The sequence below is a fragment of the Mus caroli genome, chromosome 4, assembly GCF_900094665.2.
Source record: "Mus caroli chromosome 4, CAROLI_EIJ_v1.1, whole genome shotgun sequence".
Taxonomy (NCBI): Eukaryota; Metazoa; Chordata; class Mammalia; order Rodentia; family Muridae; genus Mus; species Mus caroli.
Window position 1 is genome coordinate 40,254,631 of NC_034573.1, and position 19,313 is coordinate 40,273,943.

Below are 19,313 nucleotides of genomic sequence, written 5' to 3' on the forward strand. Positions count from 1 at the left end.
ACGCCTTTAATCCCAGCACTTGGGAGGCAGAGGCAGGCGGATTTCTGAGTTCGAGGCCAGCCTGGTCTACAGAGTGAGTTCCAGGACAGCCATGGCAATACAGAGTAACCCTGTCCCAAAAAAAACCCAAAAAATAAAAATAAAAAATAAAACTACATGTGGGGGCTGGAGAGAGAGCTCAGCAGTTAAGAGCACTGACTGCTCTTCCAGAGGACCTGAGTTCAATTCACAACCATCTGTAATGGGATCTGGTGCCTTCTGGTGTGTTTGAAGACAGTACAGTGTATTCATTCTTATATACAAAATAAATGAATAAATCCTTAAAATAAATAAATAAATCCTTAATATAAATAAATAAAATACATGTGAACATCCAGGAGTGGTGGCACACACCTTTAATCCTAGTGCTTGGGAGGCAGAAGCAAGCAGATCTCTGTGAGTTCAAGGACAGCCTGGTCTGCAGAGTCAGTTTCAAGACAGTCAGGGCTACACAGAGAAACCCTGTCTTGGAGGAAAAACAAAAAAACAAACTATATGCTAACGAGCCCAGAATAGAAATACATTCAGAGAATGGGAGTAACACTGTATATATCAAATAAGATATATTCTCTTATACGCCAGCAAGATATTGCTAAAAGGACCCTGGTATAGCTGTCTCTTGTGAGGCGATGCCAGTGCCCGGCAAACACAGAAGTGGATGCTCACAGTCAGCTATTGGATAGAACACAGGGCCCCTAATGGAGGAGCTAGAGAAAGCACTCAAGAAACTAAAGGGATCTGCAACCCTATAGATGGAACAACAATATGAACTAACCAGTACCCCCAGAGCTCGTGTCTCTAGCTGCATAGGTAGCAGAAGATGGCCTAGTCGGCCATCTTTGGAAAGAGAGGCCCCTTGGTATTGCAAACTTTATATGCCCTAGTAGAGGGGAACACTAGGGCCAAGAAGTGGGAGTGGGTGGGTAGGGGAGTGGTGGGGAAGGGTATGGGGGACTTTTGGGATAGCATTTGAAATGTAAATGAAGAAAATACCTAATTAAAAATATATTTTAAAAAAGATATATTCTCTGTTTTTCTTACAAAAGGAGAAGCATTTTAATTGGACATTGCTAAAATTAAAACAAAACAAAAAAAATTAAAACAAAACAAAAAAAATTCCTCTTCAAAGATACATCATCAAGCCAATGCAAAGATACCCTCAGCTAAGAGAACATGAATAGCAAACTATTCATTTGAAACTAACAGGAGGGCTGGAGAGATGGCTCAGCCATTAAGAGCACTGACTGCTCTTCCAAAGGTCCTGAGTTCAAATGCCAGCAACCACATGGTAGCTCACAGCCATCTGTAATGAGGTCTGATGCCCTCTTCTGTAGTGTCTGAAGACAGCTACAGTGTACTTACATATAATAAATAAATATTTAAGAAAAAAAGAAAGAAAGAGAGAGAAAGAAAGGAAAAAAGAAAGAAAGACAGAAAACCTGTACCTAAAATTTATACAGCTTTGTATCACCGTTACATAGTTTAATTTAAAATTATATGGAAATACTAATCCAAAATTTAAAATGGGCAACAAATACTCAAAAGAATGTTCAACATCATTAGTATCTCGTAGGGGCCGTTCAACTCCAGAGCACGCTACGACTCACATCAGGATGAGAAGATCAGCTACAGAAAGACTGCTAAGAAAACTGTTGCCAGGATGTGGAGACGGCAGCCCTCTCCTATATTACTGATGAGAGTTTGAAACTGGGAATCTGCCTGAAAATGTTTTGTAGTGCTTCCTAATATTAATCTTCATATTATCCTATGTCCAAGAAGTTACATGAGTAAGCATATTTGTTCTACCATGAAAAGGGAACATACATAAAAGTTATCACTGTAAACTGATAAACAAATAAATATGTATGTATATATGTATATACACACACACATATATACATATACACATATATATACATATATACACATATACACATACACACACACACACACACATATATGTATATATATATATATATATTTGTGTTTTCCCCCTTTTATTGAAGAGAGGCTTTTCTCATACAATATATCCTGATCAGCTTCCCCTCCCTCTACTCCTTCCAGCCCCTCCCCTCATCCCTGCGTCTTCTCATGGATCAAAGAGCAAAGAATTCTTCATGTCACTCCAAATTACCAATGTCCATACTTCTTTTGTGGAAACACTTAAATGCTTTACCTGGTTCATGAACAATGTTTCCAATCTCGTGTTTCTCTTCTTCCTCTTCTAAAATGAAGCCACCTTTGGTGTCAATCATTTTGGGAGCTGCTTTTACACTGGCCACGCCTACAGAAAGCAGAGAAAGGAGTCACCGACTGAACCCAGCAAGCCCATAGACTCTCCTGCGGGGAAACAGGAAAGGGTGACAATGTCACCGCTTCATTCAGACTGTCCTTAAGGTCCCAGCTGGTGCAGCACGGCACGAAAGCAAAACTAACAACAAGAAAAACAAACAAACAAAAACAAAACAAAACCAACTAGCCTACACCTTAGAAAGAAGTAAAAAGCCACTTCCTCACAGGCGGTGTGAGCATGTATACAAACAACCACAAGAACCTACCATACAGTAAAGAACAGCCTCCTGAGGCTGTCACACTGACTTCAGCACACAACAAAAACCAAAGACAATGCAGAACGCTGGGATGCACCTGGGGGAACGCACTTGGCTGTATATAAAGAAACAGGGCCTTCAAAGATCACTCCTATGGCTATAACAGACCTACACCAATCCCCAAAGCTCCCAGCACATCAGAGGTTTAGCTCCAGGACAAACCACTCAACGATATTCAACAAACACCACACCCCTAGCATTTCTCCAGTGTTTCTGGCCAGGTGCCCTCTACTTCCGATGTGATGCTATCTATCTACCGGGAGTCGGAGCCCATAGGTTGAGGGTTCAGTTCCCGACTGCCCAACTTCAGATGCTAACTGCAGACCAGGCTGCAGTTAGCCTGGCTATCGACTGGCTATAAATCAGGTTTCCAAAACTGCTTCCCTGGCTGTAATTAATCTTCTACAGCAATACACACAACTTGGGAACCTAACTCACTTACATTCGCTAATCATTTGTGAAGGATTTTAAATACAAATGAAAAGTCAAGTCAAAGGACACACCAGGCAAGTGCAGACCTAAAGGAGTTCCAATATAGGAGCTTCCTTCCCCATCCTCCAGCCCCAAAGGCCCGACTTCCAGAGAGCTACCCAGGTATACAGTACACATCACATTCTACTTACTATATAGCTACAGTAAACCACCAGGTCGGGAACAGTGGAAACACACCAAGTCCCAAGTTTCTAGATAGCAGCCAAAGGAGAACCTTAAGCCTTCTGAGGACAGTTCCAACCCTGCTGTGGTAACTCCTTTCTACACAAGGCTTGGGAGGTCAGGGGGACAACAGCCTCTAGCAGAAAGGATTGTGGTGATAAACTAGTATTTACTCCGAGGATTCTATACTAGACACTTGTCAAAAAAAAAAAAAAAAAAAAAAAAAACAACACTTTAAGAGGATTAGAATAACTAGACCTGAAAGTGAGCAAACAGGATAAGCCTAGCTGGGAAGTGTCTTTAAGAAGCACCCTGAGGACCTAGCTGCAGAAGCAAGGAGCAGACGTGATTCCCTGTGACAAACAGCAAACAGCAAACTGAAGGGAAAACTGCCAAAGCCCAAGAGTTAAAACTCACACCAGGGTATAAACCTCTGAAGGAGAAAGCCCTTTCTCCCCAGGCTGGTGAGTGAAATGAGGGGCAGGACGTTCAAACAAGATACGGAACTCACTTGCTTTCAAGGGCAACAACACTTACCAGGTAGACTGACTAACCTTGCCTAACTTTGGCTACTTTTCTTTTTCCAACCCAGGGTCTTGAGCACACCAGGCAAGCACTTGACCACTGAGAAACATCCGCGGCTCTCTTTCTAGTTTTCAGAGTCCAGGCCTCCCTAACTTGCTCAGGCCAACCTGGAACTCTAGCCCTGGCAGTTCTTGAACTCAAGATCCTCCTGTCTCAGCCTCCCGAGCAGCTCTGGTCACAGGCCCAGCAATCAGGCTACTTCGGCTACTTCTAGCTTTCCTAGTGCTCTGGACTCCTCGTGTGGAACTGAACTATACTGTCTCTGCACTTGCCAGGCTGTCTGACGTTGTAGAAACTCTCATGACTCTAGATGTTGACAGCAGGTAGATGGACATTGGTAAGCCATTTATCCAACAGTGTCCATCCGCCTACAAGTAATGAGAAACTGAGGGTGCAATTTCGAACTTACAAGATCTGCACTATAACCAACAAAGATAATGAAAAGTACTTTTTACATTACAAAATGGTAAGTAAGGGCTTTCAAATTCTTTTGAAAGATTCAAATCTAAGCTAGTTAGTTACAAGCCAGCTCTGCTGGTCAGGAGCAACAAATCAAATTCAATGGCAAGTCTAAAGGTACAAACAGCCATAAAATATAGGCATTATTATTTATACATGCTGCCAAAACAAGTACTTAACACACACACATATATACATATATGTGTGTGTGTGTATATATGCATATATATACACATACATATGTGTGTGTATGTATATATGTATATACATACACACACATACGTATGTATGTGCATATATATATATATATATATATATATATATATATAGTGGAGTTGTGAAAGAGGGATTGAAAGGAAGTAAATTACTTTTGTAGAAATAACTCGGGTGAATTACTCCAAAGAGCAATGCCAGCAGCCTAAAGCACAACGGACATTAAAACCGGAAAACAGCAAGACAGGGGCTACCCTAAAATGCCAAGTATAGCCAAAATGAACCCAGGGTAACATGCCACTCAGTAAAGCAGGGTTACCAAGCCCTGCCCTTTCCATTTCCCAAGGTGTCCATAAGAATACAATAGAGTAACTCCCAAGTGCTAGGCTCTGCGAGTGTTATTCTACTTTGAGCCCTGGAAGGCGCGGCCCATGTAAAAGACTGGGTCAGGGTCAGTTATGCTGGGTGCTGGACAGGGAGATGGCGCAGGCTGAAAGCTCTGCACCATAGACGTGCCGGGCAAAGGGCACGACAGGGAAGGCCTGGGACCACAGAGACGCGGGCGTGCTCGGCTGTTCCCGCACACCGAGCCGGAGCGGGCGGCCAAGACGCAGCGGGAAGGCCCGAGATGCGGTCACAAACCCGCGGGAGGGAGGCCCTACGCGCGCCCGTGAAGGGGACCCCACCTCCCGTGGCCGCCGCCGCCGCGGGGTACGGCCGCGCAGCCAGCCGAGCCTGGCGCAGCATCAGTGCCCGCTGCCGCTTCCGCTCCACGCTCGCGCGTACGGCGGCCGGCAGCTGCGCGGGCTCCTCCGCGGCCGCGGGCTCAGGTGACGTCTGCTTCTCCTCGGCCGTCGCCATCGCCAACACACTCCGTAGGAAGGGAACGCTTATTGTCGGTGAACAGCGGAGCCACAAGTACCTGGCCCTACTCCACCACCAGGCAGGGAGAAGAGCGACGCATGCGCAGTCGAGGAGTCCTGGCGGAAAAGCCTACGAAGGGCGAGGCAGTACGCCTGCGCAGCCGAGGAGTGGTGGCGGAAGAGATGATAGTGCACTTGTTGACAAACAATCCGGACTAAGCGATGGGGGAGAATCAGGACTTTAAAGTCATCCCTGTGTTCCAGACCAGCCTGAGCTACATGAGACCCTGTCTCCAAAAGTAAAGAGAGCATGGAAAAGAGCATCGGGAAAGAATGGCTGTGTGACAGCTAAAAAGCATGAGAAAACAGGAAGGCAACAGAGAAAAGTGGGACGTAGTATGCGCTCCAAACCCAGCTGCGGGGCAAGGGTAGAGAGCCAAAGCCATAGCCACATGGAGAGCCAGGCAGCCCCATGACAACAGACTGGCCATTCTATACACAAATGAAACCCCTGTTTTTAGAAAACCTTTCATCCAGTGGGGGAACGTGATGTGGCAGTGACTCCTCCTGTGTGAGCATCTTTCCAAAGATGGCTTTAGAAAAGAAATGCACATTGTTACTCCCCGTGTTTTGGACTGATGTGCCAGGGGGCTTGTTCATAGCATCGCTGCTCCCGAAAACCAAAAGCTGGAAACTACCCAAATGTCCATCAACTTTTGAATGGCTAAACAATGCATAGTATTCCCATACAATGAACTATTTTTCTTCAAACATGAGAAAAATGAAGCGCTGGTCCATGCTACGACATGACTGACCTTTGAAAATGTTACTGTAAGAGGAAAAAGCCATTCACAAATGGATATGTTCATGTGAAACTCACAGAATAAGCAAGCCCACCATAACAGAAAGCAGTCCAGAGGTTCCTAGAGTATGCAGCTAAGGAGTAACCAGGAGGAGATGCTACTCTGTAGCTATGAGGCCGCCTCCTGGGGGGATGAGAATTCTAGAACTAGACACTCTTGATGATTGTGCAACTTTGTGGATGTATTTTCTGGACGGGGGTGGGGGGGGGAGCCGAGCGCCAGAATTATAAAGAACCCCACCTCCAGCCCACCCCCGGGTAACACCAAACCTTAAGTGGCAGCACCTGTGATGACCACCACAGTCTCTGCACATTTCTGGCTTGGTGGCTGAGGGAATGAGGTAACAGTATCTCTCCCAAAATAACCTCTGAGAGTGGCCGGTGCTCAGAATCCTCTCCCTGACAAAGCACCGAATCTGACAGGTTGCAGGGTGCAGCTCAGATGCGTCCTGAGCCCCAGTGTTTTGAAACTCTTGGCAACTTGTTCTCCCTTTCCAGGTTAACTCCCTCTCCTTTGGCATGGGGACTTTTTGTGATAGAGTTTCAGGTAACCAGATCTGAACTGTGAGCTGGCGCCTCAGCTCAAAGCAGTCTCCCTCTTCAGAAAGGAAGAGTGCGCGCCCTCATCTGTACACTCCACTGGGTGACAAAGGCTACGGTTTTGCTCAGAGCAAAACACATGAGTCACTTGGTGGGGGTACAAAAGGAAAAAGGGCAGGGATAGCAAACCAGGGGCCCTGTCCTGGCCTCTTCCCATCCTGTCTTGAGGAAATCATGACTGTATCCACTTTCCCACATTATACCTCCTTTACCTCCCAGACTGACAGATCCTGACTAAACAAGGAAGCTGCGTAAAGGACAGAGAGCATTGAAACCCCAATGGAACTGAAGGAGAGTAGACTCTGAAAAAGGGAATCCAGGAAGATGGGGTGAGACACCCGCAGAGGCCATGCTTGGACCGTCTCTCTATGTGCACGACTAGGCTGTTTTTCCTCTGATTCCCTGAGGTTTTTTCCTCTTAAATGCAGTCACCTTGACCATCACCGGCACCCACTCACAACAGAAGCATGTCTTTGAACAGGTTTTCACATCACTGAGAGCTCCTGGGCTGAGGACCCAGCACACAGAAATGAATTAGTCCTAATCTTCCTTTCCTGGAGCTTCAGGTCTAATCTGGTCTGGTCACATGACCACCTGTCACACTCTTATCTGAAAAGACTCTTCTCCACACCTTGAAGCTCTTTCTTAATATTTCAACTGAATATTACTTCTTTGCTCTTCTGAAACTTATCCTTCGCCCTCAGCCCATCCCCCAACCAGCACCATCCATCTTTAATGACCGATGGAGCTCTGAATGGGTACCAAATGTACTTGGGCTTAAGGCAGCATCCTCTGGCATCCCGGAACCAGAAGGGCTGGCCCAGAGTGGACATCATCCGCCCAACTGTTGAACGTCCTTGCAGCCACCAACAAATCAATGAGGATACAACCCTGAGCAAATCGACAGATCCCTCCTCACACAGGCAATGCATCCTACCTAGCTTTGCTCGGACCCAGTTCACGTGCTCGCCAATGTACCCATTTAAAGCAGTCTAGTCATGTTCAATATGGCACAGGTTGTACAAATGTCACCACAGCCCACTCTAGAACATTCTTTCTTGTCAGTCTAGAAACAAACCCCACAACCTCTAACAGTCGCCTCACCCCTGCTGTGAGCATCCAGGTACTAGCATATGCTGTCTCTGTTGGATCCAGACATGGGCATGCATTGCTGAAGCATGCGGAGACTCCGTGTCTAACATTCTAAAGAACTGCCGTGGGCTGGAGAGATGGCTCAGCAGTTAAGAGCACTGACTGCTCTTCCGAAGGTCCTGAGTTCAAATCCCAGCAACCACATGGTGGCTCACAACAATGAATAAAGAGATCTGGTGCCCTCTTCTGGTGTGTCTGAAGACAGATACAGTGTACTTAGATATAATAATAAATAAATTTTTAGACCAAAGCAAGCGGGGTTGAGGCAGAGTGAGCAGAGGTCCTGAATTCAAATCTCCAGCAACCACATGATAGCCCACAACCATCAGTACAGCTACAGTGTACTCATATACGTAAAATAAATAAATCTTTTAAAACAAACAAACAAACACCTGCCGTGCCTTCCAAAGCAACTGTTGAGAATCCTTATGGAGTCTGCAGCAGTTCTAGAGAATTCCCGTAGGGAGTGAGAAAGCCATTTGTGTTGCCAGAGTGCAGAGGAGAGAGCTAAGTAACCCGTATCTACCAAGAAAGTCTGGACGAGCCAATCCAAAAGATTACTGCTTAGGGTGTGACATCCGTGGAGCAAAGGCACAGGGTGGGCTGGGGGGTCATTTTGTTCCCATTTGTCTAAACATTCATCTCACTTCAATAGCTACCAGACCCAGGGATACAGGACAGGAGGGACAGATAGGGACACTTTCATAGTCCATGCTAGAAAGACACATTTGTACTCTGCCAGGTGGCAGAGAAGTCTAGACATGTACTTATTAATACGTTAGCGTGAACACTCTGTTAGCGCTTTGCTTGTTTGGGGCTCACACCTCTTCCTATCAACCCAGATGCCCCTGGAGAAGCTCAAAGTTCACACTGCCAGATACTAACTAAACCCCATGTTTCAAGAAGTGTCTGAGCCCAGACATTCATAGGATGGAATTTCATAGAAAGCAAGCAAGGGATACAAAGGATGATAATGAGAGTCACGGACACCGCCTTCGGAGTGTGAATCCAGAGGGGCAAGATGGAGCTTTGGAATGATTGACAGACTTTTCCTCCCACCCCTTCCCTATAAAGCTTCCTAGATGGAGATGAGATGGAAGGCAGGTGTTTGTCTGTTTGTTTGCTTGCTTTTTAAATTGGTAACCGGGGACCAAGGAGGTGGCTCAGCAGGGAAAGGTGCCTGTTGCCAAGCTTGACAATCTGAATTCAATCCTTGTGACCCATGTGGTAGCGGAAAGTCACATGCGCCGTGGCACACGCATGCACAAATAAATGAGTAAATGCAATAAAGTTTAAGATGTAAATCTGCTACCCTCAGGAATTATCTGTTATCTGTTCTCTGGATAAGCCATAACATCCTGTTAGAGTTCTTGTCTCTGCTTGACCTTTGTGGCCACAGGCAGTGTGAGCTCCCAGACTCCCAGCCGTGACCACATTCAGAGTTGCCTCCAGCCGCCACGATTCTCAGATGTTAGAGACAGGAGTGTCTATAGGGTGAGGGTCTGATCCACACGGACAAGAAGACATTAGAGCTCCACTAGACTCCTATGCAGGGAGCTCTGCTCAAGCTGGAAGGAGCCTCTGTTAGACTTTCTGTCACCGTGACAAAATACCTGGTATGGATAATAAGGGGTAAGGGGCTTGGAATTACTTCTTTGGCTCCCAGTGTGGAAGGTTGCAGCCCGTCATGGTGGGAATGGCACGGTGGAGTGGAGCTGTACGGTGGAGATGTACTTTTAAAGGCACATCCCTGGTGACAAGCTTCCTTCAGCTGGGCCCTGTTTTGTCAAGTTCCCTCCCTCTGGGGATGAAGTGTTGAATGCATCCATCTATCTGAGACATTTCAGATTCAAACCATAGCAGACAGCTTAGGGAGGTTGGGCATTTATCTTTCAATCATTTAGAAATTCTTCGCTTCCTCACAAACTTGTATTCTGTTCTGTTTTGTTTTGTTTTTCTTTTTATGTATCCTAGGCTGGCTTCAGATTTAACATCTAGCCAAGGATAGCCTCGAACTTTAGCTCCTCCTACATCAACCTCCCAAGTCATGCGCCACCATGTCTGTTTTATGTGGTGCTAAGACTCAAATGTAGGGCTTCGGGCATTTGTGACAAGCACTCTACGAACAGCCACATCCCCTGCCCCTCCCTTCACATTTTTTTTTTATTTAAAAATATTTCTAACTCGGCACGATGACTAACCACTGTAATCCCAGCACTTGGGAGGCTGAAGTAGGAGGATTACCATGCATTCCAGGTTAGCCTGGGTGACCTAGCAAGACCCTGTACATTATGGAATGGCTAAATCAATTAACATGCATGTGATCCACATACTTATTCATGGTCAGAATACTAGACTTCTACTCTAAATACCCAGTGGGATTGCTGTATGACACTGCAGTTCTTTCAGCTTTGTTTACTATTTTATTATTATTATTATTATTATTATTATTATTATTATTATTATTATGTTTGTGCACACACATGTGGGAGCCAGAGGACAATTTCGGGGACTTGGTTTTCCACCATAAGTTCTAGGGATCAAACTCAGGTTGCCAGTTTGCACACTGCATATTTACCAGCTAGGCCACCTCCCTAGCCTTCCGAACTTAGTTTTTGATGAAACGTCCTATTTTCCTCAAATCATACGGGTCATGTCTCTTGGGTTCTCTCTTTGATAAATACCTCATTTTCAAAAGTGAACTTGGCTTTGTTGATGCTGTGTGTTTGCGGCTTGGAGTGTGCTGGTTGGCGCATCTCCACCGAGCTCCATCCCTCCCCCCACCCCCTTTCAGAACGTTTTCCTTTGAGACAAGATCTCACTAAGTTGCTGAGACTGGCTTTGAACTTGCTGTCCTCCTGCCCCACCCTCCCAAGTAGCTAGGATTACAGGTGTGTGCCACCATGCCTGGCTATTGTTCTCGTTTCATAAAAAGAAATCTAGCATATGTTCAAGGTGAAATGGTACCTGCCAGTCACCCTCAGTCTAAGAGGGCAATAAAGAGGGAGGCAGGCTTCGGTGACAGGCTGGAGCAGGCCCAAAGAGGCCAGGGCCTGCACTTTGTTAAAGAGGAGCTAAAAACCCAGGGTTCTAATGTGAAACCTTCAGTCTCTAATGGTTGACACCAAAGATAGGAAACATGTGCTATCTTGTACTTCTTCCCCAGCATCTCCACCATGGTCCTCTTAGCCCTGCTCACCAGCCCTGACCTGCACTGCTCAGCGGTTGAGCCATGAGCATGGACTTGGCTGACCTTGTGGCCTGAACATATCACCCTTGCAGCAGCAGCCTCCCAGATACGCAGCATGGTAGTTGAAGTACTTATAGAGCCTTAAAGGGAAAGGGCTACTTACTAGGAGGCAGGGGCATGGAATCCCATTAAACTCTGAGTCTTAACCAATCTCAGTGAGTTAGACAGGTTATGTCTTCTCCATAAGCCTCAATTTCTTTACCTATAAAATGCAGATGAAATTACCCACAAGTGTGTTCAAGGTCCTGGCTGTATCTGCAATGGTTGTTGTCAGCAATAGCCAGTAGGGGGCACCAAACTAAACCAAACCAAACCCCACCTAGTGACCTCACTCCTAGTTGGCTGGGAAGTTATAAATTAAATTACACTTTGCACTGCACTTGGGAGCCACCATCTAACACAAGCAGATTGGGAATGATACAAATCGCATCGTCAACGAGGAAAGCTCTGTACTTGGTTGGGCACTTGTTCTGGATATGGGGGCTGTTTGACCTTGGTAATGACAATCTGTCTGAAATCGTTTCTTGGAGGCCAAGATGGTAAGGACAGGGTACCTCTACAGGAACCTTCTAGCTGTCTGTCACCTACGATCTGGTAGAAATCAGTGCGGGACAGCATCCAGGTGCGGAGGTCCGGGAGGAGCGGGATCTAGCTGTCTTCTGCACGCCCTGGCCCCAGGCTGCGTGGTGATTTGGTCCGGGTCCAGGGAAGGGCGCCTCGGTTCATCCCAATCTCACAAAGGAGTGCTCTCAGAGACCTGGGTGGCGGCGTGTTTTCCTGCAGAAGCACGATGCTTTTCCAAACCTTTTGTGCAGGTTGCCGCTGCAGCCACAGAGACCACCCAGTCTGACAAAGAAAGGAATTCTTGTGTGCAGTTGACAGCCCTCAGGTTGACGGCTCTGCTTTTGCCCGGGAGGCTGTCACTCGCAGAACAATGGCAGCGAGCAGGGTGGCTCTCACCTGAGACGGGAGCTGCCGCCAGCGGAGGGGGAAACGCAGGTCTATGAGCTGCCAGAGAACCCGCCTGGCTCCAGAGGCTGCTCAGGGCTGGGATGCTTTCAATCTGCTGATCAGAAAGCAGAGAGTTGAGATCTTAATCCCCACTCACAACACAGACACACATTATATATTAAATATGATGAATTATTGGTACTAAAACATAAATCTCTACAACATCGTTTTGGGTGAATGAAGTCTTTCATATTTAATAAGGTCTTAACTATATATATGTTCTCAATTGATGAATACATACAGCTTAATTCCCATTTCTGGAAATTTCTAAAGCTGTTGAAATTAAACTAGAATACCAAAGTTCAGGTGACCTGCTGTTGCCTGAGAAGCAGGGAAGGCTGGCTGCAAAGGGATGTGGGGGGACTTCCCGGGAAATGGAACTGTTCCGTGTCCTGATTGAGTGACCACCAGTGTGTACATGCCCTTGTAAGACGACTTTCGACTGTTAGCTTTGAATTTCCTCATTTTACACTGTGGCAAATTTCACCTCAATATTACTGATTTTTAAAACTGATTTACAAACAAACTACGACTTCTCTTATTCAAAAAGAAGTTCAGCCATATAGGAATTGTGGTGTTGTTGTTGTTTTTAAATACCTTGGGACCCAAGCCCTGGAAAGAAAAATCACAATGGAAGACAGCAAAAATGCAGATGGTTTACAAAAGGCAAGGGAAACTCAGCCATACTCTCATTGCCTGGAGGTTTAAACAGCTGTCGTTTTATATTAACACCACTGCCCTTCTGTTTTCACAAAATAAATTGTTTTGTAATCTAATTTATTTATGCATCAAGTTGAGAACATAGACACACAGTTAAGACCTCATGAGGTACAAAAAAAAAAAAAATCAAGTAAAAATTCTCTATGTCTCACCCCCGAGTCAGTCACTTTCATCAGTGACTTATACATTATCCTAAAGAGGCTATGGATGAAGGCACTATGCATATGGATGTCACACATAAACATGCTATGCATAAAGATGGCGTGCATATGCGTGTGAGGCTCCCTTCGAGCACAAAATGCAGACATTCTGTCCTCACCATCTGTGTCCATATCAGCCCACTTTCTATAACATGACAGCTTGTCTTCTCATGTCCTTAAAATATTTATCCAATGTCGTTTTTTACTGTCTTTCACCTGACACAGAGCATAAATGAAAATACTCCAGGTCTACAGATCAGGCCCCCAGCACAGTTGCACACTTCCTAGCCATCACTGATGGCGAAGGGAGGGTTTCCAGTGTCCCAGAACCTGCTTTGGACCGTCCCCGACTTATGGTAGCTCCTCCCACAAAGGCCTAACTTCTCATTCCTGTTCCTCCCTGTCAATGGAACATTATACAGTGGGTTGTACAACATTTGTGGGTTTTAAAGTTTATTGTTTTTAGTATGTGTGCATGCATATGTGTATGCGTGGTGTTTCGGTGAGTGTGTACTTGCCGTGGCACGTGTGTAGAAGACAAAAGAATTTTTGTGGAGTCCATTCGCTCCGTCCTCCTTTCAGTGGGCTCTGGATTAAATCCAGCTCATGGGCTTCCTGAGCAAGCACCACGTCGTGACTGCCCTCACCCCCGCCTTTATGTTTATATTCTTCTATTCATCAGTAAGTGAATGAAATCCATTAGTGGTACATATAATAACGTATTTGCTCTTGTTGCCATATAGAGTGTACCTCTGTATAAAGATGTCCCAATTTCTTTCTTCATTCTACTGTTGATGGACATGCAGGCTATTTCCAGACTTGGGCTATTTCAGCTGGCATAAACGTTCCTCCAATGTCATTGATGAATGCATCTGTATACCCTGTTAACCACATACCTAGGAACACAATTGCTAAGTCATACTCAATACATGTGTTTAGCTTTGACAGTAAAGGCCAATTATCTCCAAAAAAAAAAGAAAAGAAAAGAAAAGAAAAGAAAGGAAAAAGAAAAAACAACTGGCTCCCCCAATTTACCTCTCATCTCCAGTGTATGAGTTCTAATTGCTTGCATTCTAAACTACATCTATTTTAATAGCACATCATTGCATAGTTAGGAAGCCACATTCCTAGAGGCAGCAGTTCTTTGCCATCAACTTCTGGCCTTCTCATAAAGCCTGAGCACCCTTCCCAGAATATGACAGTAAATTCAAGCTTTATCATTAACATGCTAAATAACACCAGCTAGAGGGGGTCTAATACCACTCAAAATGAGCATAGACATGAAGGGACAGGCTGAGGGCGAGGCCCAGTATGAAGGGACAGGGCTGAGGGTGTGGCCCAGTAGTAGGATGCTCACCTACCATGCACCAGGCTGGGTTCAACCCCAAAATTTGTCCCAGAATGCATGTGCCAGCCTTTTGTACAGTTTCTTCTACGAAGGTACATTCTTGGCTTTCCCAACTGTTGCAATTATTTGTTATTTATTTTCATGATAAGAGGGGTTGAACCCAGGGTCTCATATACACTGTGAAAGTGCTCTACCACTGAGCTACATCCCCAGTCCTTTCTGTATGCTTTATTTTTGTATGTTTTATTTTGAGATGGTGGGGGCGGTTTCACTAAGTTGCCCAGGCTAGCCTTGAACTCATTTTGTAGCCCAGGCCTTGAATTCACTTTGTAGCCCAGGCTGGCCTTGAGTGTCCAGTCATCATGCCTCATCCTTCTCAGTAGCTGGGGATTACCTGGCATATTTTTTGTTAGAACTCCCCATATGAACATTAGCTGTCCGAAAATTTTTAAATCATCTTTGTCATTTTGTGGTTAGGAGGAATGGATACTATGTTTGGTGAAATGGCGCTACACCAGACATAAAGGCATAGGAGAAACCATTTTGTTCTACAGTTCTATGAAGTTAACCAAGACTTGGGGCTCACAGTCCCGAATTTGGAAGTAAAAAAAATAAGAAGTCTCAAAAGGGCAAAGCTGAACAAACTCCCAGGATGGGAAACTCACCAGGTAGGAATATGTGACCCCACCCCTACCCCCTACCCCCCACCCCCAGCAAAGGTCTCCAAATCCCCTGTTCCCCAGGGAGAGGGAGTCAAAGGTCCAAGGTGTGTACACAGACAGCCCTTAACAGGAATGTGGGTTTTGTAGCTTGGGATTTTCTTCTCCTTTCTAAGCACGTTTCGCATGCCAGCAAAGGGTGTGCATATAGGGGTGGGGGTGCGAGGGGGAGTTCAGGGTTACATGTCATTGCCATCCCTAAGCCACTTCAAAAGGAGAGCCAAGCCCAGAACCTTCCACGGAGCTGAAAAGTCCCTCCTGGTGTTTTGGTGCCTTAGTTCCTGCAAGGGAATGAATGGCTCAGGGTGAAGCAGCCCAAGGGTGGGAACCAGGCTTGGGTTCTGTGAAACGTGACTGGCTGAAACGGTTCCTTCCGTTCTGAGCATGTGCTTCACAATCATAAAATACTCCCTTTGTTACAACAGAGAGGTGAACTCTCTGCTTCACAGCTCAAAACTGAACATCCAAAGCTGGCAAAGGTCTCTGCGTGCCTATGACTGTGCACCTACCTGAGTCTCTGCACGGGAGAAAGAGTTTTCTGCTAACTGCTTCAAGCCGAGGCTCCAGACTGCACACCTCTCTTAGAGACTGACCATGACAAGTTTATTCGACACTCCGAGAAGTCACAAGGATGGGCGGGTTGACTCTTCCCTAGAGTTTACCAAGTCCATCTGACCACTGAACCTTTCTCAGGTAACATTCAAGACTTCTTATTGAACTTAGTTTGAGGTAGAAAATGCATTTATTCTAAGCTAGGTGTGGTGGCTTACATCTGTAATCCCTGATACTTGAAAGCTGAGGCACTCGGAGAACTGTGAGTTTCAATCCGGCTGAGGCTACACAGCGCGTTCCAGAGGACCTGGACCACAGAGGGAGAGCCTATCGCCAGGGGAGGGCGAAGAAAATAATTCTGTATCATATACACTTACTAATGACAACTGCAGTATCTTAAGTCATTAACATATTCTTCAAGATTTATTTTTATTTACACATACAAGTGTTTTGTCTCCATGTATGTCTGTGCAACATGTGCATGTAGTACCTGCAGAGGCCAGAAGAGGGCATCAGAACTCCTGGAACTCGAGTTACAGACAATTGCAACCAACCATGTGGGTGCTGGGAACCAAACCTGGGTCAGAGCAACCAGTGTGCTGAACTGCTGAGCCCTCTCTCCAGGCCCTGGGTTGTGCTTTTAAATGTATAAAATAGGTTGTGAGATGTCGTTATTGTACAAGAAAATTGTCGTTAATATACATTCTCTATAATGTATTCTTGGGTCACTCAGGCTTGAAATCATTCTTAATACATGCTAATATTCTCATATCCTTACGTCAACATTCTTATATATGTTATTATTATCAACTTATGACCTATTTTCAAACTTCTCAGCATCATCATTGTCAACCTTTATGACACTGTTAAGTGGAATTTTCACAAACACACATAAGTAGATTTTCTGTTTAGACCATTGAAAGGTTTCAGATTGGAGTTTTGTTCAGTATGGGCTCTTTCAAGTTTTTAGCAAAACATAGAAAAGCAGAAAGAGCTATAATCTGTTCCCCAAAACAAACCCAGCAATTTTTCTCATCAGTCTTTCTTTATATGTGCACAGTTTTTACAGAGTTAACATCGGACTTAGTAATTTTATGTATTTGCTGATCCAACATTTTAGCAGTAATTTACATTAATTTTTTATATGTGATGATTGTGTAAGCAAACATTTTTTAAAGATTTACTTCTTTCTTACACATGCACACGCACTTACACACACACACACACACACACACATACACACACACAATGTGCATGCAGGTGCCCAGGGAGGCCAGAAGAGGGCATCAGACACCTCGGAACTGAAGTTGCAGGTGGTTGTAAGATGCACGATGTGGATGCTGGGAACCAAATCTGCGTCCTCTGGAAGAGCAGCATGCTGTAACTTCCTTTTTTTCAAAACCTATGATAGTTTTGAAATGCTTTAACCTCCCTTCTAGGCCCACCACCCACCAGAGGCAATGGGAAAGAAAGGGTACAGGGGAAGTGGACTTGTTTAGAAATGGTTCTTTGGAGCAACTCCCATCTGTGTTGTCTGGAAATCGGCAGTTCAGTTCACAGGTCAGCAGTGGCAGCTCGATCCACTGGAGGACACTTCAGCAGTCCAGTTTGGTAGAGTCCGGATAGCAAATACGAATCAGTAGCGGTGGTACTGCCTAGCAGGAACAGCCAGGTCTCAGGCTCCACACAAGTCAGTAGGAGGGAGCAGGGCCAACAGGAGCACCAGGAAAAGTTCTCAGATGTACCTCAGCATGTGTCTTGGCTCAGCACTTGTGGCTGTCTCAGTTGACATCAGCTGGAGTTCACAGAAGCAGCAGGAGATGGCTGCACACCACCAGAAGGTTTTTTGTGTTTTTATGAAGGTTTTGGTGTGTTTCTCTCTATGGAGTCCTGACACATGGAGTTCAACTACACGATGTGAGGCAGACCAAGATATGCATGTCTTTAGCAAAGAATCCTTCATCGCATGCCCTTTTGTGAGCTTGCTTTAGAAGAACATCATTTCACTCATGTATGCTTCACCTAGACGTTCATTCACAAGCCTGCCTTAATCTTTCACCTGGGTCACCGTCCAACTGACTTTCCGAAGAATCCTTAAGTTCTCATGTGCTGTCCTTAGGGAGCCATCTCTGTAGCTCCTAAGCAAAGAAAATAATAAGATGAAGGACTACCTTTTAAGAGGTACCAGTAACTGCAAGTCTTTGAGACCCAGGAGTGGCCGTGTCCTCGTGGAACACATGGGCATACAAGCTGTCCATCTTGCCCCAGCACAGACCTGTCTCCACATTAAATCCACTTGGGTTCCACAAAGCTCCTCCAATCCAGCTACTAAGATGTCACTCTGGGAATCACTGTAAGTGGAGGAGTCCAGGCTAGGAGGGATGGGGAATGCCGATCTTCACAAAATAAAGAAAATGCAGATAATGGGGTCACCATCAGTAAGTCTTGCATTTTTTCCCTCCCAGATTGGTTATAACATGAGCTGTAGACTTTGCGCTCATGGCCAAAACACCTGTTGTCTGGGCTGGAGTGATGGCTCAGCCATTGTGGGGCATGAGCTGCTCTTACAAAACATCACTTATGTCAGGCAGCTGACAACTGCTTGTAATCAGCTCTTGGGGGGATCGGATGCCCTCTTCTGGCCTGGGTACCTACATTTGTGTGCACATACCCACAACAGACACATAATTTTAAAATGTAAACAAACAAACAAACAAAACAAAACTGTTCTCAGGTGGTCCTGATGAGAACCTGTATAACCGTAAAAGCTGAGAGCCAGGGGGATTGTGTGGTTTAGTCAAAGTCCATTACCGCTTGGATCCTGACAGCTTTGAAGCCCAAGCCCTGGTCTGGGGATCTGGGTCTCTGGCCCTTCCACCTTCTGTGCAGACTCTCTCCTCCTTCCAAGCAGGCACACGATGTTAAAGTGTGGCTCTCCTGGTCTTCGTGGAGTTAGATACTTGAGTGCAACAGAATGGATGGGCTTATTACAAAAGCCTCCTAATTCCTCAGTCAACTGCTCCCAGCCCACTTAGGTTGGCCGTGGCTAGGTTTCCAGCCGCAACTAGCAGGTGCTGAGTATTCAGGGCAAAAAGCACACAGGCCTGGGAGGCGGCTTTGGTTTTCATAATGGCCACAGGTGTTCTGGTCTGTCTTTTGGCTTCACCCCTTTCACACTTCGCCAGACGACAAAGCCCTGGTGACGCCACAGCCAATTCACCTTTCTGAGGCTCAACAAGACAAGAGGGATTTGCTATGGGAGGCGACTTGCATTTTCTTGTCTGTCTTTCCCTTGGGAAAGTAGAAGTCTCAAAAACAGCTCCACAGTGACGATTCTGAAGGGTGGCCCGGGATTACATCTGAGGAGGAGCCTTTTTTTTTTTTTTTTAAAGCTAAAGTGAAAATTTAAAAAGCATTCTAAAGAAGACTATGTGAGATTAGAGTAGGAATTTGTTGGTAACAGCCAGAGAGCAGTGA

At 45.5% G+C, this 19,313-nt stretch overlaps 1 protein-coding gene across 4 annotated transcripts in view; it reads right to left on the reverse strand.

Annotated features, from left to right (window-relative positions):
* Window positions 1-5,531, reverse strand: part of Xpa (XPA, DNA damage recognition and repair factor) — a 24,331-nt gene extending 18,800 nt beyond the window's left edge. For all 4 annotated transcript variants that reach the window (XR_003836400.1, XM_021159568.2, XM_021159567.1 and 1 more), the window contains exons 1-2: window positions 5,246-5,531; window positions 2,216-2,323 (exon numbers count right to left, since the gene is read on the reverse strand). Coding sequence is in view for 3 of the 4 variants with exons in the window: in XM_021159568.2 (XP_021015227.1) it covers window positions 2,216-2,323; window positions 5,246-5,420 (283 nt within the window). In the remaining variant the exon portion in view is untranslated. The remainder of the gene's footprint in view (window positions 1-2,215; window positions 2,324-5,245) is intronic.
* Between the last annotated feature and the right edge of the window lie 13,782 nt (window positions 5,532-19,313).